The 26,814-nt window shown below is 41.6% G+C and overlaps 1 protein-coding gene across 5 annotated transcripts in view; it reads right to left on the reverse strand.

Annotated features, from left to right (window-relative positions):
- Positions 1-26,814, reverse strand: part of LOC146309109 (RNA binding protein fox-1 homolog 3-like) — a 520,112-nt gene that overhangs the window by 141,677 nt on the left and 351,621 nt on the right. For 4 of the 5 annotated variants that reach the window (XM_084743796.1, XM_084743798.1, XM_084743794.1 and 1 more), the window contains exon 6: positions 25,590-25,699. In XM_084743796.1, the coding sequence (XP_084599922.1) occupies positions 25,590-25,699 (110 nt within the window). Of the gene's footprint in view, positions 1-15,087; positions 15,528-25,589; positions 25,700-26,814 lie in introns of those variants that run through there. The other variant, XM_084743799.1, reaches the window with a different exon arrangement.

Below are 26,814 nucleotides of genomic sequence, written 5' to 3' on the forward strand. Positions count from 1 at the left end.
CAAGCATGTCTTAGGAACAAGCGTTTCCTGTGCAAACTGCTCCGCTCAGCCACAGACGTAACCTCTATTCTGTCGCCCTTTGGTATTAAGACACACTGTACATGGCATGACAACATATTTGAATATTGTATTGTAAGCCGAACTAAACATAACCTGAATAATATATGAAATAGATTTTCTGAAATGAGATCTTTTCAGTAACCAGAGGCCGCCACGCAAAATTGCCCAGAAGATGAAAAGCTGCGGATCTGCATAACTGAACGGCCGATCAATACGTCTCAAACTAAAATGGCAAGTCTTGATAAGGTTATTGAATTTTCTTTTTAATTAAAAAGCATACAACTGCGCTCTCTGTCAAATACCGCGGCGTGGCCGATGATGAGAAGGGGAGAGGGCCGCCCTTGTTTATATGTTCATCACTATATGAAAAACACAGGCAGACTGTCGGCGCGTCATCAATCAGCGCGGCAGAGAAATTTATTTTCTGTTTGTCTCTGTCGTGTCTTGGGATTAAGCTGTCACGGAAGCTCTCAAACCACAAACGATGATGTTCATACAGATATTAATTCTTATTACATGTCATTCCTGAGCTCTAAAACCATCAGTATTATTTATTTTATGCTCATGCAACATCATTTTCTATTTAATGCTTTCTTTTTTCCCCCAACTTTCATCCTTATATTTTCAGAAAATGATGCAACACTAATGCATCCATGTGATTATATAACATGTGAGACATTGCATCCGTTTTGTTTAAGGTAAACATCCAGAAGTGGCACACTCTCTTCCCATATTCTAGTCATGAAAATGCATAATTTAAAAGAGCTGAGACCAAGCTGTTCCTCAGCGGTGCCGAGCGAGCGCTGCATCGTATCAGTGCGAACATCAGTGGATAGAAAACTCTGCTCCCCGGAGAGAGTGCCATTACATTCAATCGTCAACCGCTGGATAAAACTCATTTCACTCTGCACAGTGTCTGAATGGCTCCATACATTCTGCAGAGGCCACGATGTGATAGCACAGCATGTCAGAACCACACTAAAGGGATTTTAAAGCAGGTTAGTGCGCTGCACAAAAGCCACCGCACAAAGCCGCGGAGCGCAGGGGCAGAACGGCGGAGGCACCGCCGCCACAGCTGACCGTCCTCACACAGCCTGAAGGACCCCGGGTAAACAAACAGCGCCGGGCCGCCACTCGTTGGGAGGTCCGAGCAGAGTTGTTGACAACAAGATAATGTCAGCGTCTATTTTTAGATGAAGGAAAGCGTCTTTGGGTGAAGCGAGACTGTTTTAAATATTAATTCCTCGCCTCTGTTTAGCACCATCTCCAAGCACCTGAACAACAGATTCAGGAAGAGACTTTCTGATGAAGATTCATGGATTTACATGGTCTTTGTGCCCTTTATTTACAGACTTATGGCACAGTGGCTGCACATCTCAGCTGGACAGGTCAAATATTGTGCATCAGGGTTGAACAGGGGCCTCAAACTCAGATTGGCTTGGGGCCGGTCAAAAAAAAAAAGAAGCAAAAAGCAGCTCCTGTACATTTTTAAATACATTAGCATTCTAGGTTTTGTCTGTGCTAATCCACTCTGCCACTGTCTTCGCACATAAAGAAATATTGTTGAACAAGTTATTCTTTTCTGGACATAATATCAGCCAACCACAACATGCAATTCTTCAAGAATCCATACATAACATACATTTTTTAGTCAGTTTTCTGGCATTTGTTCTGAGCTCTCCTCGACCTCACTTGGTTTTGGTTCCACCATGGACTTTTCTTAAACCTCAGTCGACTTCTGTTTGACTCATTAGAGTCTGTTTGTGCAATTTGTTTTATGTGTTGTGGAAAAAATCATCTATAAAAGAAGCCGTTCTGTCATCTGTCATGCGGCTGGTCTTATTCTGCCTGTATGTCCAAATATTTTAAACACACAGCTGACATCACTGCATTAATAGACTGTTAATGTGAGAAACCAGATGCAATTTGTGGCTCATTTCAAATTAAGGTGAGTTGATTAATTCTGTGTTAATATTGGATGTAATTGCCAGTGATGGTGGCTTTGCAGCTCTTATGTGAGCGGTGCATTGACACTTATATAGGGAGATATTGTACCTGTGAGGAATTCTCGAAATTACAGCGAGGGTAATGTGAACGTCCTCGTGGGCAACGTGCAATATGATGTGAACCCAGCATATGGACGGAGCAGTACTGACGAGAACAGTGATATTTTAAAAATAAAAATGACTGAGATCCTGTTAATAATAAAAATATGACAGTACACACATGCACACACACCTTCTCACTATCTATTAAAGAAGTGTGCGTAACATTTAAGAGGTTCAACAGGCAGAAATAGTCTGTCTTCTTTTCATAGAAACTGCTGTGTTTTCATTTCCTTGTGTTAATGAGCCGTTTTTTGTCCGTCATGCTGCACCACCACGTTCTAACGGACAAACTGAACACCAGCTCTAGATATGGTCCTTTGCATTTTTCACAACCACTGTATGTCCTCCTACAAGTTTGGCAGGTGATTGCATTTGGTTGAAATCCGCTATTTCACTGCTAGATGCCACTAAATCCTACGCACTCGTCCTTTAAGTGCAAGTGCACTTTTTGTAGCTTTTACACACTTTCTGCACCCGTTTTTTGCCAAAAGAGATGAAACACACAATGAACAAAATTAAAGGTTAATCTGACTAATAGCATTTTTCTTTTCATATTTTCTATAGAAACTGTTATCATAAATTCTTTACAGATACAATAATCATGTGGGGAAAACATGATATTGTGACAGCCCAAATATGAACCATGGCCCAAAATGAACATTTCTGCCAATAAAATGGTGTTTAAATTGTGCACTTGTGACGTGAGTGTGTGTCCGACATGGAGGTCTTTTGAAGAGTCCGACACGGATAGCAAAGTTGCTATTTGCAATGATTGTTCAGCATCAGTCACGAGAGGAGGAGCCAAGTCTCAGTCCTCCATCGCTGCAAATTTAATCGCTCATTTTAAGAGCCGTCATCATGATCGTTATGATGGATTAAGAGAAAAAAAGAAAATCTGCCAGCAGTAGTTTTATTATTTGGCCCAGTGAATGTGTACATTTTTAAAAGCTTTGTATTTTGTGTTTGCATCTGCCAGTGGGTCATCAAAATAAGATCAGGCACAATAACAATGAATCATATTAATGAATTCCACTACAAGAAAGACTTGATGTTCTCTGCAGTTAGTTGGGAAAATGTATGTCCACATATCAGCATATCGGCAACTACCCGATATCGTGCATCTCTAGCGATTCTATTCATGATGTCTGTGTTCTGGTTTGACACATTTATGATGTTTAGTGCGAGAGAAGTGCGAACTTCGGTGCACAAAGTGTCAATGGGGCATCGAAGATTAAAACACACAAATTAAAATTAAAAAAATACACTGTTGCCGTTCGGATTCTTTCGCCACAGTCGTGTTCTATACATCTATACGGTATATTGGGGATAAAATGACATCCGTGTCACATTATACAGCATTTTAAGTGAGAATTATTTATCAGCAGGAGTTCAGTCATCTTTATGGACTGGCCCTTTGCACACTGCTGAATATTTCTGTTTCTAGTCAGAGCTTAAACAGGAGCTTTGACCAGCTCACACCGGGCACAGAAACAGACACCGGCGGCTCCAAACATACAGCAGGTTATATAATGATCATGAAAACTACATGAGAAAGAACACCTCCGCCTCCCCCTCCCCAACAAACACACTCAAATCACACTGACAGCAGTGGGGACGCATGCGTGGATGCACATAAACACCCACCCACTCACTCACACACACACACACACACAAACACACAGACAGCGGCTGACACCGGGAGAGGCCAAGCCTGACATGAGGTGAGATGAGGTAGAGTTTCTCATCATCCGCTGAGCCCGGCTGTGTCTGACCTGGAGGATAGAGGTAGGCCCGGGGCATGGCCTCGGGACCCGGGCAGCCGGAGCGAATGGGGCCTCTGCCGAGACTTATAAAGTCCCAGCCACAATTTACTGGGAAGGCTCAAATTGTGGTGTCCAGTGGCCACAGTGCGGCCCCCGCTGTCAGCGCCACTCTTATTTGCTTCATTCCCTTTGACACTGCCTCTCGATTAGGGTCATAAATTCCATGAAATCGGTCAATAACCTATAACACTAATGTCACTCTCCTGCCATTAATTTTACAGCCTGTGTGCCACACTGTTTCTTAACCCCTTTTTACGTGACAGGGGGGTTTATACTCCCAGGGATTGATTGAGAAGAGTATATAACAAGCTTTGAATAGAGCCTTTGCAGCTGTAAAGACAAACACATATGAAAAACGCCAGAGGAAAAGTGGATATGACTGGAACTGTTGTAGAGATAACCACCTATACATGGTGCAGAAAGAGAATTGCAGAAACATCTGTTATTATTTATTTAACAAGCAGGTTATATCACGCTTTCTTTTTAAAATTTTCATAAATTATGTGTTTACGTTGGGCACTCAGGGGAATATCAATCAAACTGGTGTTGCTTTACTCATTTTAAAAATGATGTTTATGTGTTTTTGCAAATGAACTCCTCAATTATTTACTTACCTAACTACACCTGGAGGATTTCCACATTAAACTCTATGGCTCTAACTAATTTAAATGAAAAGTTAGTTTGCTGCCTGTGCAGTATTAACCTACAGATCATTTGCACAAACTTTGCCCTGATACATTTGTTTCCATGACTACAGACATACAGCAGACTTCTTTATATTGTTTTAAGAACAATGTTTTAGAATTTCCCATGCAGCTCACATTAATATATGTTGATATAAGCAAATGTGCAGCAGTTCTTCCTTTTGTTGTTATGGTGCAGCTGCGACTCACTTATTAAACTCTGTCCTGCAGGTCAGAGAGGCTTGTAGTCACACAGCAGCAAATCTGATGCTGGTGTTCTTTCAGATACTCTGAGGCGTTGTTTCACAAACTTTTTTTCTCCTGGGGACCCGCTATTTAAAAATGACAAACCATCGCAACTCATTTTCACTTCCATTTCTGCACCTCCTTATATTATGGTTTTATTGAAAACATATACAAAACTTTATAAATGAGAAATAAATTCATTTAGGCCGAGTTAACAGGCCATCTCATTGTTTTTATTTCCTCTCATCGTGACAACAAAATAGGAGATTTTAGCTTCTTCATAAACGAGACAAAATAAGTGCATTTAGATGGAATTAACAGGCTCTTGTTTTTTCCTCTCATTAGTAAAACAACAGACACATTTTCAAGGCTTTATAAAAGGTGGACTGCACATATAAATTCTCTCCATTGTCTGAGAAAGACTTCACACTGAACAGACTACAAACGCAGTCAAATGTAATGCAAACCTGAAACACAAGGCTATACAACAATAATTTGACATTTTTAGGCTTTTCCACAAAACACATTTATCTTGATATATAAATAATGTACTGTTAGGGCTGGGTGATATGGGCAAAATCAAATATCACAATATTTTTGGCCAAACACCTCAATCATGACAATATAATGATGCACAAAAAACAAGCAATAGAACAGTCTGGTAATTTCAGAAAATTACATTTCTGTACTGTAATGCACTCAGGCCAATACGCTACAACCACATACAATTAAGATAACTAAAACTCCACATCCATATCATATTAATATATTGTCCAGCTGTAATATTGTATATTGATGTTTTTGTGCCACTCATGCTGAACTTCTCAATGTTCACGTGCAAACGTACATGACCACACACGTAAATCTATGACATCTAATTACAACAAGGATTAGAAGAGAAATAATTCCCGAGACATTCTTGTCTTATCCTTGGTGCTCTTCTAAAGGAACAATATGTAACAAGTGCACATGCAAAAATGAGTGCTGCACGCCAGATGGTATATTTAACAGGTTGAACTTCTATTTGATATAGAATCTGTAGGTGAAGCGAGTTGCTCGCTAAATTTAACCATTATAAACATCTACTCCTACGAGACTACAAATGATTTCTTACATCTCATAAACAGAAACTGACATATTTGGTGAACATTTGGCACCAGTTTCAGTCAATCAATTTTTAGTCTGTGATTATATACCATAATCATTTAATGATTTATTACAGTAAATATATTACAGATTTCTCCTGTAATTGCACATACACACTGGTGTTGCAACCATGTAATTTAACGTGTCCTGTTAAAGTAAAATGAACACCAAAAATGCACTAAAACACCAAGGCAAATTCATTTTATGTATAGATGTACTTGGTTTAATTCCACTCAGAACGTGGGACCAAAGTTTTCTCCAAACTCAAACTCAGGTGGATATATTGAACCTAAAATACTGGAATCAGGAAATCAAGTATGCACCATTTGTACCTTTTTAATTGCACTATAGAATGTACTGTAAACTCCCCCGAGGTTTCTAAAACACCCAAATGACCAAAAAGCCTCATATACAGTTCATCATATAAAACCTGTTTTTAATTTCAGGAAACACGCAGCTGTCACTAATATTGAAACTAATTCTCTCCATACAGCTCAAACTAATATATGCTAATATGTGTAAATGTGAACACTTGAGTTGCACAGGGACATTAGATTACATAATTTGTTTATAGAATATAAGGAAAGTGTCCCAATGAGATTTTCAATGAATTCTAAGGACACCTACCGTACCATAGATACACCTGCTGGCAGTGAACCCTTTCACACTCACTGGTGAAAAAATCGCACATTGAAAAAGAAATGTCTGCGTTTTATATTTAATATAGAAACTGTAAAACTAGAATTACAAGCTTTGTCTTTGGTTACAGGCACAGTGACTCTTTTTGTCTCTGGCTGATGCTTTTTCTCTTCTACCTTTATATGATTTTAACAGCAAAAATGATAATAAAGCTTTACACAAACATTTTTGTAAGAGAGATATTATAATAACCACAAAAAACTACTGCCAACAATTTTGTTTTCTGAATTTTAAAGAGTATGACTTGATGATTCTATTTGAATAACTGAGTATAAAATAGTGGAAAGCGCACAAATTACATTTGTTGCTGTGAGAGGGAGAGGGGGCAGAAGTGGTTTTCTTATCATGCGTGGCAGGTTGCCAGTGGATATGTTGCTGCCGTTCTCACAGGGGCCTCTCCTCCAATCTTTTCCTTATGTGAGAGCTGACACTTCAGGGCATATCTATGGCACAGGCGTGTTAGCAATGCACACGCCTTCTGCTGCGACGCTGCCGAGGAGGATGAAGGACTGCCATGAGAGACTTACTGGAGTTACTGGCAATGCAACAGGCCAACCGCAAAAAAAGTAAAATAAATAAATAAGCCTGCAAAAAATAATTACTAGGAAATGGCATTTGGCAATGGGAAAGCTCTCTTAAACAGATACTTGTGTTAAAGTAGCTTTTGAACTGGAAGAGGAAAGGAAAGGAAATTTCTGCAAATGAATCAGTGCCGAGAGAAGCTTTTTTTAGATCAGCTGAAGGGAGGCATTTTAGGCCAAATTGCCAAGAAGTATGTTTTCCTGCTCCTTCCAGGCTCAACAGACACACGCTATGATCCCAAAACTTAACTTGGTGTCCTACTGTCAACGCTCAAATGATGCCTTTCTCTATTTTTAGGCTTAAGACGTCATGAAATTTGGGGCAAAATCTTTGAACCTTTGCTCCAGTTTCTTTGTTTCATCATTTGTCGGCAAAGCCATCGTCTTAATAATTAATTCTCCGAGTCAGTAAGATGTAAAATGTCTGCTTGGCTTTAGTTTAAAACATTATTCTGCATAATCACACATCCCTCTGCGTGTGATTCACTCGTACGGGTTTGTTCACTCAGTCTCGAGTGGAAAACAGACAATATCACCTCGTGTTTTGGCAAGTCGGCGCGCGCTGGCAACTTTCCATCCTGCTACTCCACCGGCTCCTCCACTCCTCATTGTTTTGCTGTTGGAGCTTCACTCCTTCACTCACTCTCTTCAAGAGAGACAGAGAGAGAGAGAGAGGGAGAGAGGACCCTTTAAACAACGCCGCCGCCGTTAATCATTAAATCGGATTTTTATTTTCGCCTCCTCTGGAATGGCTGGAGTTGAATTGACACGGAGCCTCGGCAGCGGCGAGGCAAAATGGCCGCTCGTAGTAACAGCTCACAAGCCCCTGGACAACCTGAGGCATGGCCATCCAATCCCACATCATTAAGGCTAGAGTCCTTTATTGTGTTGGAGGCATTAAATGGTGCGCTGGCTATAGCCCTGAAGTCACACTCCACTAGGAGAAAACAGCAGAAAAATAACGGCACAGCTGGATAATGACTTTTCCCTGGGAGGCTGACCATGTGTACAAAAGCGCTAATGATAGCAGGTGCAATAAGCGAGCGCAAGGCTTTTACTGCGTCCGGATCTATTTTCCTCTGCTAAACTCGCCAGTGATTTCCCCCGTGTAGGTGTCTTTCTGTAGTTTAAGAACACCTCCCCCTCCTCCCTCCCGTCCCTCCTCCCTCCCCTCCATCCTCCTCTCTCCTCCTGTATCTAATCTCTTTATCAGCTGTGTGGCTAATATCAAAGAGGACTGTGGTGTGAAAATCCTGCAAGTAAAACCTGCTGTCAGAGCCTAATCACAATTAGCTGGGCTCTAGACCCATTAGCCCCAAGGGGAAGAGACCAAAAGCTGACAGAATTATTGTTACTACTACAACTAAAGCTACTGATTGCTAATGATCCCACTGAGCTTAAAGGGTGCGGCCTGGAATTCAAAAAAAAGGAGGAAAAATAAAATTTTACTCCCCTAATTCTTCTGATTCCGCATTGATTTTTCCATGCTGTCAGATTTACACTGGAGAAATATGCAATTTACAGCATGATGAAGTCACTTGAATCTCATTGGCATCAGTGCTTTAACAGATAACACGTTTCCTGGATGTAGCAACTCCACTGCTTCCTTAGCTCGGCTTTGTAGCAGAGCTGTTACATCAGCTCTGCTACAAAGGCGTGTGTGCCTTCCAGATTATAAAACATTGAGCTGGAAGTTAATGACTGATTGCAACAGCCGTTACTGAAACTTGTGAGAAAAGGAGAGCAACAACTCGCAGACAAAACAAGCCCACGTGACGCCCCGGAGTGAATCACCTGCAGTATAAGCCTTTCAAAGAAGCGCCTCACATTTGATGTTAAGCCCCCAAACTGTTCTGGCTGTCGGAGGACTTGCCGGGGAGATAGAAATGTCTAAAGTTATTACAGCAGTCAGGTAAAGTGTGTGGCAACGCGGTCCTGTAATGGGGGTGGAGAGCCGGCCAGCAGCAGCTAATGAAGGCGTCTCGGGGAGTACTAAAGAGTCTACGTGACACTACTCCTGATTCGCCCGTCTGAGGACACAGATCAATTAATACATTAACAAACGATCGCAAGCACTTCATCTTGCAATATGAAACCGGCGGCCTGGACTCGCTGCCCTCCCGCCCAGAATGGCTGATCAGCTCTGCCTCCACACACACACACACCGTCCGCCATGAATTTCAACATCTTAGACTGCAAACGCCTCCGTGTGGGTTTGTAATGTCTCACCAGAGGCTGAGACCATATGCATGCATTGTAACCACAACACATGCTGTACATATATGCACCGCGTGTAGGAGCGCTCCAGGCTATTCCTCATCTTCTAAGAAAATCTAACCCACTGATACAATTTGCAATATAATGCACCATATATGACCGAATCACAACAGATTTGATTGAGCGTCTGCCTAAAGGGAATCCACTCCTACTAATGACCGCAGCTCCAGAGCCTCAAACCGGATCCTTCCTGATTTTTAAGCTGCCGCTTGTGGACGTCTCTGTCAGGGTTTTTTGCAGATAAAAACAAAGCATTAATGCAGGCCAAACACACCATGTGAGCAGCCTGCGGCACACTTGAGTGCGTTGGTCGGGGAAGTCTAACGTAAACCATTGCTCCTTGCCATGCCATATATATCCAGTCTCCCCATTACCACCATCTCTACTCGACAGCGAGGGCCCTGCACTGCTAAATTATTCATCACGCTGAGGGGAGGACAGAAGCATGCATGGTTTCTCCACTCCATGCCTCTTCCCTTTTTCTCCCGGTCTCTAATGCAAAGGAACAGCCGGGTGGAGAGAATGATATACAGGCCGTCTCTCCATCACTGTGTGGCCATCGCAGGAGATGTCGCCTCCACCTCCGCCAATTACCGCCGTGGAGCTGAGGTTGGGTTTGGGTTGTGGCGGACCAGACGGTCGCTGGCTCGCCAGCCATGCATATGGGGGAGAAAGGTGGGTGGCACCCAGGGGCCCCATGCATAACCTGGGACGTCTTTGTATACACATTCATCTATATCAGTGGGCAATAGGGAAATGTAAGCCAAAGGTAATTGCCCTGGATAAGAACATCTGCTTGGTGAATAAATATTCTAATGAGGGAAGCTTGCAGGTTCCCCAGACTGATGCACGGCTGACAGGCCTCCGGAGGGACCGCAGGTAATGCTCACCACCTGCAGTTCAAACAGGAGGCGGTCCCACCCTCCTCTCGCAGCTAAACGCTGGCCGACTAACACACACACACACACACACACACACACACACACACACACACACACACACACACACAAGCACACACACTATAGATACCACGGATGGGTGGAAAACCATTGATCATGCGCTGGTTGTGATGTTACTGTTCTGAGGAATGACAAGTGCAACACAATATTCTCACAGTTTCACTTGTCACGTCTGTTCTGCTGCCGAGTGGATGTTGCTCTCAGGGTTTGCAGCAAAACACAGAAACCTGACAAGTTGAGAAGACGCCCATAATCCTGCAATTCTGGAGCTGGAACCTTAACGGAGCGATACGTAATATACATGCATCCAAAACTGAGTCCTGCAGTATAGAAGGTATATTAAATAGGTTGAAATCCTACGGTTGGAAGCTCAGGCAGCTCAGGCAACATTAATTTTTATCTTTCTCTAATCTGTTTTCTAATTATTTTTCAGTTTCATCGATGAATTGTTTAGTCTAAATGTCAGAAAAGTCTGAATAAGCTCAGCCACAATTTCCCAGAACCAAATAGCTTGTCTCATTGGATAGTTAAAGCTACTTCAAGGAACTTTCATACTGTGTTGATTTTAAAGGCCTCACCATAACCACAAAATATAATAAAATCTCCTCCTGCTTCTTTTTAAGTGGCTAGCATATTACTCACTGTAACTTCATTGGGGAAAATGTACACACTACACTTTTAGACTACTATCAAATCATCTGCCAGGACAGGACTGCAGGAGAGCTCTGCATTTAACCCATTCATCCACCACGGCCTCTGATCTCCAGTGAATTTGTCACTGTTTATAGTTAAATAAGGGGGTTGGGTGTGGAAAGCCAAATAGCGACCATGTGCACATTTTTACCTGAGTACAAATAGACATTCTGTAAGAATAACTATATAGAAATAGACAATGTTCTCACTGATAGTTTTGTGCATCAGTATTAAATTTAGACCGTTTTACAGCCAGGTAAAAACTCCTTGCAGAAAGTTTAAGAGCTTTAATGTCCAGCTTTGGGAAAACTGACTTTGGCTTCACCACATTAACGATACAGGAAAAATGATGACAACAGAAAATGATTTGGACAAACAGCATCTGTCACACCAACAGTCCAAAACCTAAAGACGTTCAATTTATTGTGATGGAAAACAGAGAAAGTCCTCATACTTGAAAAACTGGAAACAGAGGAGATTTGGATTTTCTTTTTGATAAATGAAAATCCAAATTGTTTTTTACCGATCACTATAATCCTTTCAGCCCTATCACTATCACTGTAATGTTTTGTTTTTCATATTTTCCATAAGCTGATTCTCATCCTTTGACTTTAAACATAACCAGTCTGACATCACATGTTTAATTGACAACCGTTTTCAGCGTCATTGTTGTTCAGTGCCATTGTTTTGTCCCCAAAAGATCCCCAAAGATATTAATTTACAATGATGTAAAGGTGAGAGAAGCAACCAAAAAATGAAGTAAATAAATTCTGCGTGGTAAATTAAATAAACTATTAATCTATAACTGAAATCTGTGCCTGTTAACATAACATACTGACATACTGAGGTTATCTAAACACTGATACAGTCCTTCTCATCCATTATTTTTTTTAAATCACAGGTTTCCTCTTAGCTGTAGCTGTGAATTGCTCCTCTTTATGTCCATGCTGCATTACTCATTGGTGTTTATTTATAAAGCTATTTTTGGTGAAACTCCCACTTACTTATCTTCTCTTTTAACACTTTGAACTCTACATCAGTGCCAATATTGGTATTTTTGCTCATTCTTCAAATGTTTCACAACCCTAAAATCTATACATCATAATCAAATTTCACTCAAGTAACACACCAAACATATGGATCCAAAAGATTTAAAAATGGAGAAACAAAAACAATTTTTTCGTTCTTTTTTTTAGTTTCGAAATTTTCAGAGCAAAGGTGTTTTGAGAGTTTGTCACCATGTTTTGCACCGTACATGGTTTTATGTCGCTAAAAGAAACGAGCCTTAGTTTTCTGCTGCACGAAGCTCTTAAGGGATTTTTGGGCCACCTGGGGGAGGTCAGTTTTCACTGGGTTAAAGAGAGAGAGCTTTTGGGTTTTCTGCATCTACTGCATGGAACACTCTACAGAACGATGTTAAATATAAAAGCTGAGGAACCCTGAACGATTTTAAACTTATGGTGAAATCCACTGAGTCCAGGTTGTTGGTGCACAAATGTTTTATCTGATTATTTGAAAACTGACTGTTATTTAGTGTTGGACAGGCCTTCCTTGGAAAATAGATCCTTGATCTCTGTGGGACAAACCTAATTAAATAAAAAAGAAAAGAAAAAGAAAAAAAAACTGGCCTGGATGCAGAATTCAGAAATGAGATATCCTGATACTTCAAAGTATTTATTATTATACAACAAAGGACTGCAGAATGAAATTAAAGTTGCAGACAAAAAAGACAAAATTATTGATTTTACAGTCACAGAGGGAAACGATATATTAAAGAGTCATATATTGAATTAATGCTGAGAGCAAAATGATGCTTCTTGAGTGAGAAGAATGTAGGGTTGTCACAATACCAGAATTTTAAACTTCTATACAATACTAGTATAAAAAAATGTACTTGATACCTGCTTTGATACCAAAAGAAAAGGCACACAAAGTAGGATCATTTTCTTTTTTTTTTAAGTGAACAACCTACACACAGTGAGAAAGTCACTGAGCTTTGTCTGGTTTTGCTGCAAGCCAAATTTCAGGCAGGGAAATAAAGAGTGAAGTGAACTGAGGTCTTAAGATCAGATATTAGTATTAGTTAAGTATCGATACAACAACGCTGATGGATCCACTCATAAACACACACACACACACACACACACACACACACACACACAAACAGATGCAGTAGCTCCTTAACTGACTACAGTGCAGGAGGCCCACTGGCAGCCTGATGAGCCTGTCAGCATCACTGCTTCAGCCTACATCTGTGTGTGGTCATCGCTCCGACCGGCTGCAGGGAGAATCGGTGGCAAAGCTGGAGGTGGAGAAAAGGTGAGCTGCGCCTTCAAAGAGGCCAGAAGACAGTGACGAGCCTCTCCTTCTCTCTTGATCATCACAGCATCACGAGAGAAAACGAGAAGCATCAGGAGAGGCCCGTGCTCGAGCGAGGCCTAAAGAAGCACCTCACACTGTATTAGTTTCTTTTAGTTATGACATAATTTGGAAATCGTACACCTTCCTGTCACTTCCACTCTTCAGCACCTTGGAAACAAGATGCAAACTTTTCTCGCGGTTCAAACCTGAGCTCAGTTCTCCACTTAGAGTAACTTCTGCCCCAAAACATCCTCTCCCTCCTGAAATCTGAGCTCTAAATCAATAGCCAGTGCTGTTTCATTCACAGCATGCTTAAAGTGGTTTTGTTATTCATGTTTTGCTCTCTCCTTCCAAGTTAAAAAAAAAAAGATGTGGTTCAAGTATTAAGTCATATAATGGAGTCATCCACGTAAAATAACTTTCCTCCCCCTCCAAAAAAAGATGCACACTCTCCCCAGAAATCTGAACTCACGATCAATAGCTGCACACACACACAAATACACACACACACACAGTCTGTAACTGCATTACAGCTCAAACTGTTTACTGTGGCAGTGCTGGAAATTTGTGTTGCATTGGAAAATAATTTCATTTACTTTGTATTTCTGTGAAGGTGCAAAACACAAGTTTGCAAAAACAGCGGAGGATTAAAATGATCTGCTCTGTGCATTAGTGAGAAATAAAAAAAAGAAGAGAGTATAAATGCAGAAGAAGCGAGCACTGGGCGGGTATTGTTGTGGTGAGAATACAAACCACCGAGGAGACAAGACCAATCTGACTAATCACACATGATCTCAAACAGAATTAATCAGCAGCTCTGGTTAACAATCTGTAATCACCCTCATTTCTGCGCTTAATGCTGCTTAATTTATGAAAAAGCAAAAAAAAAAAAAAAAGGCTGACATGGATGTATGGCCCGACAGAAACAACAACATCACAAAAAACAAAAAAAGGCGTTTGAAACACAGCACAGGCGAGGAAATCAAAATGTGTCCCCAGAAGACCCCGAGCACTTCTTCATTCTCAGATGCTGGCGTTAAAATCGGAGAGATATGGTTTCAAATGGCAGACATGCTGCATGCTGGGTAGTTTGGCTGTCAATGGAAGTTGAATAAGTCTACTTGTGAAGGTATCAGTATAAGAAACAATCACACTCCAGCATCCTCGCCCGTTTAGAGGCTGAATAAATCCGACACGCACACGCAGGCCTCTGTAGCATCTGGCTGCAGCATCAATAAAACACATGGAAGTGGAAAACCATCAGCTCTGTTCATGCATGTGGGAGGCGCAACACCACACACACCCACACACAAACTCACACTGTATATACTGTAGGGGCTGAAGCACACTCTGACGCATACGCCGCACATGCTACACACACCAGCTCGCTACCCATGCCGGAGCGGTGTGAGCGCAAAAAGAGATCCACACTTTTGTGGTCCGGTACTCACCCAAAAGTACATCATCATGGTGGAAGTGGGACAGGTGTGGGCAGGCGGGCGCAGGAGAGAAGGGCCGAGCACTGTGACCAGTCCAGCCAGTGTGGGTGTCAAGAGGAGTCCGAGCGTTTGGACAGAGAGCTCTACTGGTCCCTGTTCCACTGAGGCAGCCCGCCCTTCTCAACTGTTCAATGGGGCTTGACTTGAGGTTCCCCCCCTTTGCTTCTTCTTCTTCTTCTTTTCGCTTCTTTCTCTACAGGCAGCTTGCTCTTCAGTTAATTTTTAAAAGCCCCCCTTTCTTTTTTCTTCTTCTTCCTCTGAGCCAACACAAGAAAGAGGGGGGAAAAAGCAGCAGACGGGAGAAAGGAAAGAGAGCTGGGGAGGTGTTGTAACCTCTTTTTTCTTTTGACACTCTTCCACTCCACTTGCCTCTCCACACCACTCACTTCGAGACTCTCCCTCTGTCTCTCTGCTCTCCCTCTCTCTCTCTCTCCCCCCTGTGCCGTCTCTTATTGGTGAATGTGAAATCAGTCGGTACAGCGCCGAGGCTCAACTAGAGCAGCAGCAGCGGCAGCGGCAGCCTGCGCTTGACAGCTGCCTCCAGCGTTCCTCCACCGGAGCCGTGTTGCTCTGCATAGAGGAGTGCGCCGAACAAAACCGGGATCCTGCAGACGGTACTGTAAAATTCAGCGTCCCGGGGAGGCGGGAGGGGGGGAGGTGGGGAGGCGAGGGGAGGGGAGGGCGAGGGAGGAAAGGGGGAGGCAGGAAGCCGGGAGTCGTGGTGGAGAGCTCCGCGGGGAGGAGGAGGAGGAGGGGGGGCGAGGAGGGGAAGGAGGGGAAGAGGCTCGTGTTGATGATGATGCTGGTGATAGTGGAGGACTAACAGATTGCTCCTCTTTCTTCGTTTCACTGTCTGTGACTGAGATGTTGCACTGAAGTTGTGGCAGTTTTAGTTCATTGAAGAGAAGAAGAAGACAATGCTGAAGAAGAAGAAAAAAGGGGGGGGGATCTCAGCTCACAGAAAACCTTAAAGTATGCCACAGGCAATTGGGAGGCACAGCCTATTTTCCACTTGTTTTCTACTTTTAGCTGCTGAGCTTCACTGTCTTCATGTGTGTGCCTGTGCACTTTCTTTTTTCTCCCCCATCGCGAGCAACTGACCACAGGCTGGTGACCAGGAGTGTGTTTGGTAAAAACCTTTCTGAGGCGGATCAGAGGCCAGATGAAGTTGGTGTGAAACACCTTTGTGTGCCAGGCTATATTACATTACATGCTTTAGTGTGTTTTCCATCTGGTGGCTGTAAAGGGGGAGGGGAAAACATGATGGGGGGGTGAGGGAGGGAAGGAGGGAGGGAAGGAGGAAGTGTGTGGGGGGGGGGGGGGGGGCTTGGCTATCTTCTAGACAGCCCTGTAACAATGAGCCTGCCTCAGCAATTTTCAAAACATATCATCAATACACGACTGGGAGCTCGCGCTTTTAAATATTAACCCTGTGGCAACCGGGGCAGGCTGCGGAGAGCTCGAGTGGTTTTGCGGCGTCCTCCGGCGCTGGATCATCCAATAAAAGACATCCTGGGGGATGAGCTAATTTGCTGTAGGATCCTAAAGAACATTTGCCAGCTATAGAGAACATTGGCGTAATGAACGGAGCAGATATTTTCAGGTTATGTTACCCATCAGTAATTGCCACATAAGGAGGCTGAGTTAAATTTGCAGCTGGCTTTGAGCGGATTGATACACAAGGGGCCTCATTCATATGGCGTAACTGTCATCTTAAATTTATCACCCATTTTATTTTCCCACCTCCTCTTCAGGAAAGCACAAGTGAGCGTTGAAATATGAAATGGCACGAAGGCAGTCAAAGAATCGCAAATAATGATTTTGCAAATATATTTTATATCACCCATATGTTGGAATTGGCACAAGAACTTTAAAAATGTTAATAACAAATGTCTAATTTGAATTTTTTGGGTTAAAACATATTTTTAGGGGGGTTTATTTATGAAATATATGCAATTCCTGAAATGTTTTGGTTTGCTTTAATTTTTTTAATTTCTAAACTAACTAATTAATTAACTAATTAACTTCTAAAACTGATAATACCTACTATGTGATGTGCGTATAAAATTGTGCTAATATAGTCATCTTTGTTTCAAAAATTGATTTTTATGAAAATGTTATCCCGTATCCGTCAAATCAGTCAGATTTTTCCAAAAACTCAGCCACAAAAAGTGTTATCTATATCCAACGCTCTTCTGTCTCACTTCTTGCTTTAAAATAGGTGTTCAAGCACTGGTAGATTTTCTATTTTTTTAAGAAATTTGTCAGAGTTACAGCGATTGATCAATTATTGAATTAATCGACAACAATTCTGATAACCTATTAATCATGTCGAGTCCGTTTTTTCAGCTTCTTAAACGTGAATATATTCTGGTTCCTTTACTTCTCTATGACAATAAACTGAATATCTTTGAGTTGTGGATAAAAAAATCACACTTGAGGACGTCATCTTGGGCTCTGGAAAACACTGATTAACATTTTCTGACATTTAATGGATGAAACGACTAATTGATTATTGGGGAAAAAAAGATCAACAGATTGACAGATAAAAATAACCTTTACAGGACGGACTTGACAGACGGGTCCATATGTCTGTGTGCTCCATGTTTTTCAAGTGACAAGATTGTGACAGGATTAATTTATTGATTATGTCTCAACTATAACATGTCAACTCTTAGCCCTTCTAAGTCGAAACTAAATAAGCTAAACAAGAAATTAGAATAAGACACATTTTATCAACTCTGTAAATTCATCACTAGAAGGTTTGTTACAAAGTGTAACAGCCAGTTGATCTGTTAAAATATATTTTCCCACCATAATAATAACAGTAAAAATCAAAAGCCCCTCAAAATATGTTTTTTTTTCCCCAATTCTCAAGAATGAGTGATAAATAATATGAATTATATAGTGTGTTTTAGAAGAATTGATTTCTTTAGAGGATGAATCAAGACGTGTATCTTATAATTCTTTCCTCACCTTTCCATCACATCACAATCCAGCCTTTCCATTACTTTGCGCACACGCACAATCTCTTATTGGTGCACATACAAGTCCTCCATATCTTTCTACATGTCCACCGGAACCCAATGAATTTACATTAGCAATCACAGAGTGGGTAACCGGCCCACGCCTCCATCAATCTCTGATGGGGGAATAAAAATGAAATGCACTTCTCAGGCAACTCGGATTAAGGATCACGCTTTTATCAAATACTAAAGTCTATTTCAAGTCCCGTTCATAAATAACTGAGGGGGAGAGAGGGAGGAGAAGAGGAAGAAGAAGGTGGGGGCAAAAAAAAAAAAAAATGAGGGAAAGAGCCGAGGGGAACAGGCAAGGGTGGTGCGGATGTAGACAGAGAGCATCATGGTCGGAAGCTAAGGGCACTTGGGGTTTGAGGGATTAGGGAAAAAGGTAGAAAATAAGAATCTGAGGGCATTTCAGCATCATATAATCCCCACGACTCCTTTCCAGGAATCTCCGTCAATTACACATGAAAAATGGAATTCAGGTTAAGATGGCGCTGCTCGGGGTGCAGACCCCGGCTTCCTGTCTCCCTCTCGAGCTGCACTTCTTCCCATGCTCCACTCCACGCCGCTTAGCGAGGATGCTACCGAGTGGCTTTTTCCCGACCATTTAGATTTCCCACCATAGTCTAGACACTCCCCAGAGACTCTGCCATCCATTATAAAGATAGAGCTTTCAGAGAGAAGAGGAAGTGAAGGCCTCACACAGAGCGCGTTCTGCCTAAAATGTCCGTCTGTCTCCGACCCTCACCGACTCGAGATCTGCTGTCTTAATATTTTATGATGATCTCACCTCTCCTCTGTAGCGTGCTGCTACTTACAGAGCATCCTCTGTCAAGCTACACTCAGGTCTCTGTCATTAGAGAGACTCCAGAGGAGACAGTGAGCTGCACTTCCCCCAGAGTTCTCACTCTCAGCCCTGCAAAATCCCGCAGGACTTGGGGGCCGTAGTTACGGCTAGCTCGACCTATCGTCCTCATTCATCAAATGCTCGGCCCCGCGCTGCCCGGTCTCAGCTGGTGAGGGACCCGGTCGGTCAATGGAAGACGGGAAGACGTGCAGCTCCATCCTGAGTCCCTCTAATCACACACTTCACTTTATGGAGTGACCTGTTTTACAACCCTCTGACAAGGAACCTCGGCAAAGCTCGTTTTATCTGTTCTCATCAGCTCCACAGGTAAGTATCGACATTTCTATACTAAATACAGCTCGTCATCAAAGCAAAGTCTGTGAAGAATGATGCTGCTTTGAATTCCTGCACTGAAACAACAGGAGCATTTAAGCTTTCTCCCTCTTTCCCTTCTTAGAGGGATAGTTGGGTTTTTTTGAAGTAGGGTTGTCCATAGTGAGTATGATACCGGTACCAGTACCAAGACCAGTACCTCTAAACGGTTACCAATATCAATAGACCACTTCATTTGATACTTTTGTTTAACTTTTGGATGTTTCGTTAGCATCTCAGCTCCATCAAGTACACCCCGCTCGACTTTTGCATTTCTATTTACTTCTGTTCCTATAGTAACAGGAAGTTGTACTAGCTGCAGCTGCTAAATACTTGCTAACACTCAGCCAGAAATGACCATGTGAGCTGGATCCTGGATTGTAAGTGGATAACTGAAACTGCTGAATGACCTGTGATTAGTATGACGGTGACATGACATGCATGAGGTTACTGTAAACCTTCATATGTACTCGACTCAACCTGGCTGCTGGTGATACCTACTCCTAAACACACTTGCTGCTAATTCCTGCACTTACCAAGCTGCTACTAATATGCTGCAGAATACTGAAGACACCACATAGTGGATTCATTCATACAGTGGAGGATACTATTCTTAACTTTGGAGTAAGGTGAGACTTATACCTGCAGTTTCATGTAGTGCTTTAAATACTTTAAAGGTGCAGTATGTAAAAATATTAACTTAAAACATTCCACAACCGAATATGGAGAAATAACAGTTTTGACATTCTGTCTGAGACATATAGTGTTGTAGAGATGTTAGCATGCTAATTAGCTAGCCCTGGCTATCACTTTGTACCTCAAGAGGTGAAAGTCTGTGAGGGTCTCAGGCCTCCTTTTTAACTGTGAACAGTTAGCAGCAGTTAGCGTTGGTGACCTGCAGCCCCTTGTTTGTTGGGAGTATGAATTTGGCAGGTGGTGCAAAATCTTGCAGTTTTTACATACTGCTCCTTTAATGTTCTATTATGTGCCTCTCCCATGATGCAGTATAATAATGGAGTCATCACAACAGCATGTGGTGAGTGTAGTGTTATCATCTCTGAAAAATATCGACATAATTCATGGACTCTGCTGAGAGTGGCCCCTGGAAAACCAAAAATTGAGATCTGATCCAGGGATATTTTTCAAATAATGCCAAATGCTAAAGCATGGGCGCAACCCGTGGTTCATTTGTAACACAGGGTCACCCCAAAAAACATGAGCTACGCTGGCCAATAAACTGCTCTGTATTCAGTAAGATAGCATTCAGTTATATTCAGAATCAGATCAGGGTTGTATATTATTTTTTACAACTTCCATCAATCAAATTCACTGACTACGTAGGTGTAATCACTGTACTTGCCAACAGGGAAGGACACAAAAGGGCCAACTGGTACATCCACTACCTTTGAATAAATCATTATGTTTTATAAATCAACATAAAAAAAAAACATTGCTGGACTGAAATATTAGCCGTGTTACAACCATAGCTCATGCTGTTACAACTGAGACTCACACGCACTTCATTTCATCAGACAGTGTCTACTTTTGGTTTAATTCCTCATGACTTGTTTTCTCTATTGAAAAACGTCGAGTGGTTTATGATAGCAGACACATGCAGATCGTTTGCCAGAAGATATTAAATATGTAGGTGAAAAATCTCTTAAGTAAAAGAGTGATAATGTTAATGTTTAATTAAAGATAATGCAACAGATTTTTTCCTTTACTTCCACCAAATATGAGCACATTATGTCACGTAAGACTGGTATTTATCAAAGCAACGTAAGATTTGAACTTTCTGGCACTTTATGAATTAAAGTGTGGATGGCTGTCTGTCCATAAATATGTCCATCAGACTGGCAGCTTGTCCCCTGCTTCTCACCCAGTGTATTCTGGGACGGGTTCCTGGCTGGCACAGGATGAACAGGTATAGATTATGGATGGATGTGTTTTTAGCTTCGGCCGCTCTTCATTTTGGTTTTCAATCTGCAAAATTAAATTGACTGGCTGATGAATCAGCTCATGTGTGGGCTCTGACTTACTGTAATGAACAAAGTTATGCCATCAAGACATCTTGGCAGCCAATAAATATGCATGAAATAACAAGAAAATTCATGGTTTTCGTTCTTTAACTCCAGCCTTCTGACACAGCCTGCATATTTAGCCTCGAAAACGGTAATGTTTTGTTTCCGAGCCCTGGAAGACATCATTAAACATCATTTGTAAGCATACATTACGCTATACGCAGCAAATCGCCCATCTGGTGATTTTGGAGCTCACTGTCTGGGAAACAATAAATCTATTGTATGGCTGCATGTAAAGAATCCCACTAAAGTAACGCCTCCGTGTAGACATACGTCGAGTATATTAAACATAGCTGTGTGCACAGACTGTATGTAGTGTTAATAATGCAGTGTTTACACCTTGGCATTGAGCAGGCAGTACTGGCCCAGGGCGGCAAACTGGCAGGGCTGTGCAGTAATTAGGGGCTGTGTGTTGGGGATATGAAGGCTTGCTGCGTGTCATGCTGATACCACTGCCTGGCAGACCTGGTGTGCCGGCAGCAGGCGCGCCGAACGCTACACAAGGCCGCACCTTTGTGTCACAGCGGGAAGTTGCACCTTTCGCTTCAACAGCCTGTGAGCTTGGTGGTTACTCAGCGGTGCAAGGAGGGACACAGAGGATGTTAACGCCATTGACAGCAGTCGTTAGCTGTCTGCACAACATGAGCAACGTGTGTGGCCTGTGTGTTCAAGCACACACTCACATTAACCTATTTTGCCACCATGGTGCCATAGACCATGAGTGTTTTCATTCTGTGTCATGCTTAAATTGCATGCATAACTCCTGGGATGTGTTACTTTGTAATTATTGTTAATTTATTCAATTATATTTTATGTTTTTTTTGTATTTGCATGTGCATTTTAACAAATCAAATCATCCCTGTTGCACTCACTCATGAGGATTATGAGGTAAGACGTTATACGAGGTGTCTTCTTATATGCTTTTCTCTGTATGTTTTTTTCCCCCCACATTTATGGCCAATGTGGGGGATACTGATATATGGAAAGAGTCACACTGATTCCAGCAGTTTAAGTACAACTTCTGTGTGTTCTGGTTTGACTAATTTATGACTCTGAGAGAAAAAGGTGCAATTTTGACACAAATTGCATCATTCTCATAGAAAAAAAGGGTTAAAGGCGAACATCGGCAATTTAGTACTGAGCTCCCATGAAGTGGGTGGACTTGTTCAAGTCAGATAAAAAGGGAGCGGTTGAAATCAAAGCAGCAGACGCCGCTTCAAGCTCCAAGTGTGAGTCTTTTCATTAGATCTATCCTGTCTGGTAAATGCAAACATATTTTGAACTCCACACCTCCCCATTTGTAGGTGGAAGGTGGGTAACCAACCTCGGCCCGGTGGGTCAAGCCCGGTCCAGGCAAAAAAAAAAAAATTAAAAAAAAAAACGGTCAGCAAACGGAGCTTTAGCAGTGCTGGAGGAACCATTACCAGAGGAGGACAGCACTGAAACCGTCCACAGTGGACTCTAGCCGCTTTCTCCACAACAACTCCAAACAAACCAAGAGTTCATGAAGATGAAGACTTGATATTTATCAATGACAAGATTAGAAATGTTTTTGGTTTTTTTTATTACTGCTGATGACGTTATGCAATGCAGAGTTTCTCAGTCAAGGACTTGGAGACCCCTCATGAGAGACGGTTTCCACCATTAATGGATATGTGGGTGACACATGCTTGACTGGCAGGAGGAAGATTCACACGCAAATATGTTTATTACAAGTTATAGATTTGAATGTGCAATGAACTATAAAGCCTTTTGTAATAAATAAATAATTTTTTTTCATCGTGTTCTCATCCTAACTCACACCAACGATTTGTCTCTGCCCCTTGGTGTCTGATACTGAAACACAAGGTACTCTTTACTTGCTGACACACACAGAAAGTCTTTTTAACACACAATTACCTCTGTGAAACAGTTGACGGTTGGTCAAGTTTTTGCACAAAAAAATACTTGATAGGATTTAGGATACGACCATGTTTGGGGTTACAATAACTACATTACGTCGCATCACGTCATGTCAATGAAGTGGCTCGCAAAGTTAAACCGGACATGAACCCTGGCCTCCTGGGTGAAAGTGCTTGTTTGAGCCGTCCATCCAACCCCAACGCTTTCAGCCACGAACGGGTGCCATCCAGTTCTGTCTCTAAGTCACTGAGGATCGGTGGCAAATCATGGCTATGTGACGAGTTGGGAATGCAACTAAGCTGATTTTTTTATGTCATCATAATTTAAATGTATGAAAACTTTTCACAGACCCCCTAGTAGAGTGCCATGGACCCATGAGGGTCCCCGGACCCCTATTTGAGAACCGCTGACGTGATGTGTTAGCATGTAATCAGAACATTTTAAGTTTATAATCTGACTTTACAATTTCACTTGACGTACTTAATATAATGGAATTTTCATGTACTTTTTACTTACTTTTTTTTAATAACATTTTATACAGGTAAGCTGTAACCATGGTAGCAACAACTGTGCGACAGAGTAACACAATTTACCTGTGTGGGCTTTAGACAAAAAAACAGGAATCCTGTCGGGATCGGGTCGGGCTCGATCGCCAATCTCTCAGAATCAGCTTGGATTCAAACAAAAATATGCAGCCTGATTTGTTTGCAATGCCCATGATGACATCACTCTGACATCACTAGGGTAATTTTTCGGATTGACAGAGCTCTCAAAGAGCCGCGTCACACGTTATACGACTTTGGTTGTTGGTTGAGCAGCGCCAAATACGGCGTGTGAACTGATACTGGAGTGCGAAATCAGTGAACTGCCCCTTTAAGAGGAATTTCACAGAGAAACTATTTATAAGGCAGTAATTCCATCCTATTATTAAATTGTCTGCTTTTAAAAAAGGTGCCACGAGGAGACTTTTGAACCATGAAAACATCAGTTTAATTATTTTCCTCCTTCATTCTCTTTACGACTAATAACAACAGAAAAAAGAGCAACGGTTTCTGGTTAATTGAAAGCCGAATCTCTGTCAGCTGTCGTGTTTGATGTCTTTATCATGTGCTGCATCTTTAAGGACTTGTTTACTGGCTGCAGTGTGTACTGTGTGTGTGTGTGTGTGCATGTGTCAGCGCATGCATGCTTGAGTTTTACTTTGAATTCATTTGTGCGTGTATTTTATATAATATATATATTTCACTGTACAGGCTCTTGTGAGGAGACAGATTCAGTTTACCAGTTACAACACAAGCAAACCCAACTGGAGTCCTAACAGCCTCTTGCATCTCCGTTTGACATTAATTGATAATCAAACAAGCCTTCACATTAGACATTTATGAGATCAGCTGAATTATCTATTTAATGTAACCCAATTATATGCAACCCTTGTGCACCAATCAACAGTAATTCCCGACTCATAAATGACAGCTACAACGACAGATTTAATCAATAATAAACATTGATGAAAACTTGCGACCCGCTTAGAAAGAGGGTAATTAACGGGGAGGAAAAAAAAGTGCTGTGCTGAATTTCTTTTTTTCTGCAGGAAAAACCGCTCTCTGATCCTCGTGGTTTGTACCGTTCACAAGAAGCTCCTCTGTATCACAGCTCACATTCCAGCGCCAGTGAGAGTAAGTGTAAAACAAACATTCAATTTCCCTTTGACAATTAGGGATAGACATTTATCATTAATTCTTAACACAGGCTTCAGCTGCTCAGGCTCTTAATTAAAGCCTTATAATTTTTTTAAGTTGTTGCCATAAAACTGAATTTCATGAATTATTCAGTCGGCCTTTTTTCAGTGCAAATTAAACACCAGGCCGGCTTCTACCGGAAAGAATCCTTAGATGACTTCACCTGTGTTTCTAGGGCCAGAGAAGACATCTTTGTTATGGCTCACATGGGACTCTCCCACCTGAAGCTCGAGTCTGAAAAACTCTGATATGAAATAAGATGCTAAGCGGTGGTGGGATGCCCTAGTCTTACATCACAGCGGAGGACTGTCACATCCTGTACGCTGAGTATCAGCTAACACATGTCAACAGAGCGGCCGTCAGAAGCAGCCCCATTAGAGACTTTGGGGAATTCTGCACCTGAAGCCTGTTTGGGTTCGACAGAACCGCACGAAACCCTTCTGACAAAATGGAGGTAAGTGTGCACACAGGGGCCCGCTGCTCTTACCAGTCTTGTAAAGAGGGGCACTCCCAAATGCCAGAGGTGATCGTTCAGCAGTCCGCTGTACACCACGTTCCCGAAGACAGCAATGCTTCCTGACTTACACAACGTGTTTCCTGCGGGGACACAAAGAAAACACAAGCAGGCGTCATTTAAACGGACAGGGAGCAGCCAGAGGCAACCGCAGCGAGATGCTGAACTCTGAGAGGAAAAAAAAAAAACAAGGCAAATTCAATCAGAGGAAATAATTGCTCACAAATAATAGAGAACGCGTCATCGATTGTTATAAATATTGATTCCAGAGGTTTATTGACCTTACAGATAATGACAAATAGAGAAAGGTAGCTTGTCTGCAGTCAATAAAGTTGCACAGCTGACAACAAGAGGCGCACAGAGATGTCATTATCTGTATCTGTATCTGTTCAGTCAACAATATTATCTGTCTCTGTGTATCTGTGTATTCAGATAGAAGACCAGAGGTGAGTGTGGTTTATACCAGAAGTTACATTAAATCAGGCAAATATTTTATTTTGCAACCTAAAACATCAAGTTCATTTATTATTTACTTATTATGAAATAAATTTCCACATCCTTATACTCACTTATCATCTATATTTTTCTTTTTCTTTTTAACAAGACTAAGTTTTATAAACTGAACCCCACCACCAGCCCTTTAACTGGGGTACAATGAAATATAATAAATCAATAAATAAAAATATTCTGTTTTACTTCGGAAATAGGAGCTTTTAACTGTAAAGATATAAAAATGATCCGTCAGTTAAAGGGAATAATCTTACAGTAAATTTCAATTTCATGTTTCTTGATGTGTTAATCTAACTGCAACCCACAGTACTTGGATATTATAAATACATATTAATATCATGTTATGGTAGTTTTTCTAGAATTAATAACAACCATATTTGGATGGAAGAAATAGGTTTTCACTGCATTATTTGTGCTTTCCCGAGTAATGTATACGTATTCAGGCGCATCCCTGCTAACTTTTGAAATAACAGAATGAGATGCATTTAGAAGATGACAACAGTGAGACAAATCTCTAAACCTGGAAAAAAAAATGTTAAAGCCTGAATCTGTTTTAAAAAAAGAAGAATTACAAAGGGAAGCAATGAGTTTTTCTCTTGCAAATTTATGATTTCATAATCTCAGAAAGTTTTTTAAGTTTTTTTTTTCTCAAAAATTTACGACTTTAATCTTGAAAATCTGAGGATTT

Source organism: Lutjanus erythropterus, chromosome 19, assembly GCF_056507025.1.
Source record: "Lutjanus erythropterus isolate fLutEry1 chromosome 19, fLutEry1.hap2, whole genome shotgun sequence".
NCBI classification, from domain to species: Eukaryota; Metazoa; Chordata; class Actinopteri; order Lutjaniformes; family Lutjanidae; genus Lutjanus; species Lutjanus erythropterus.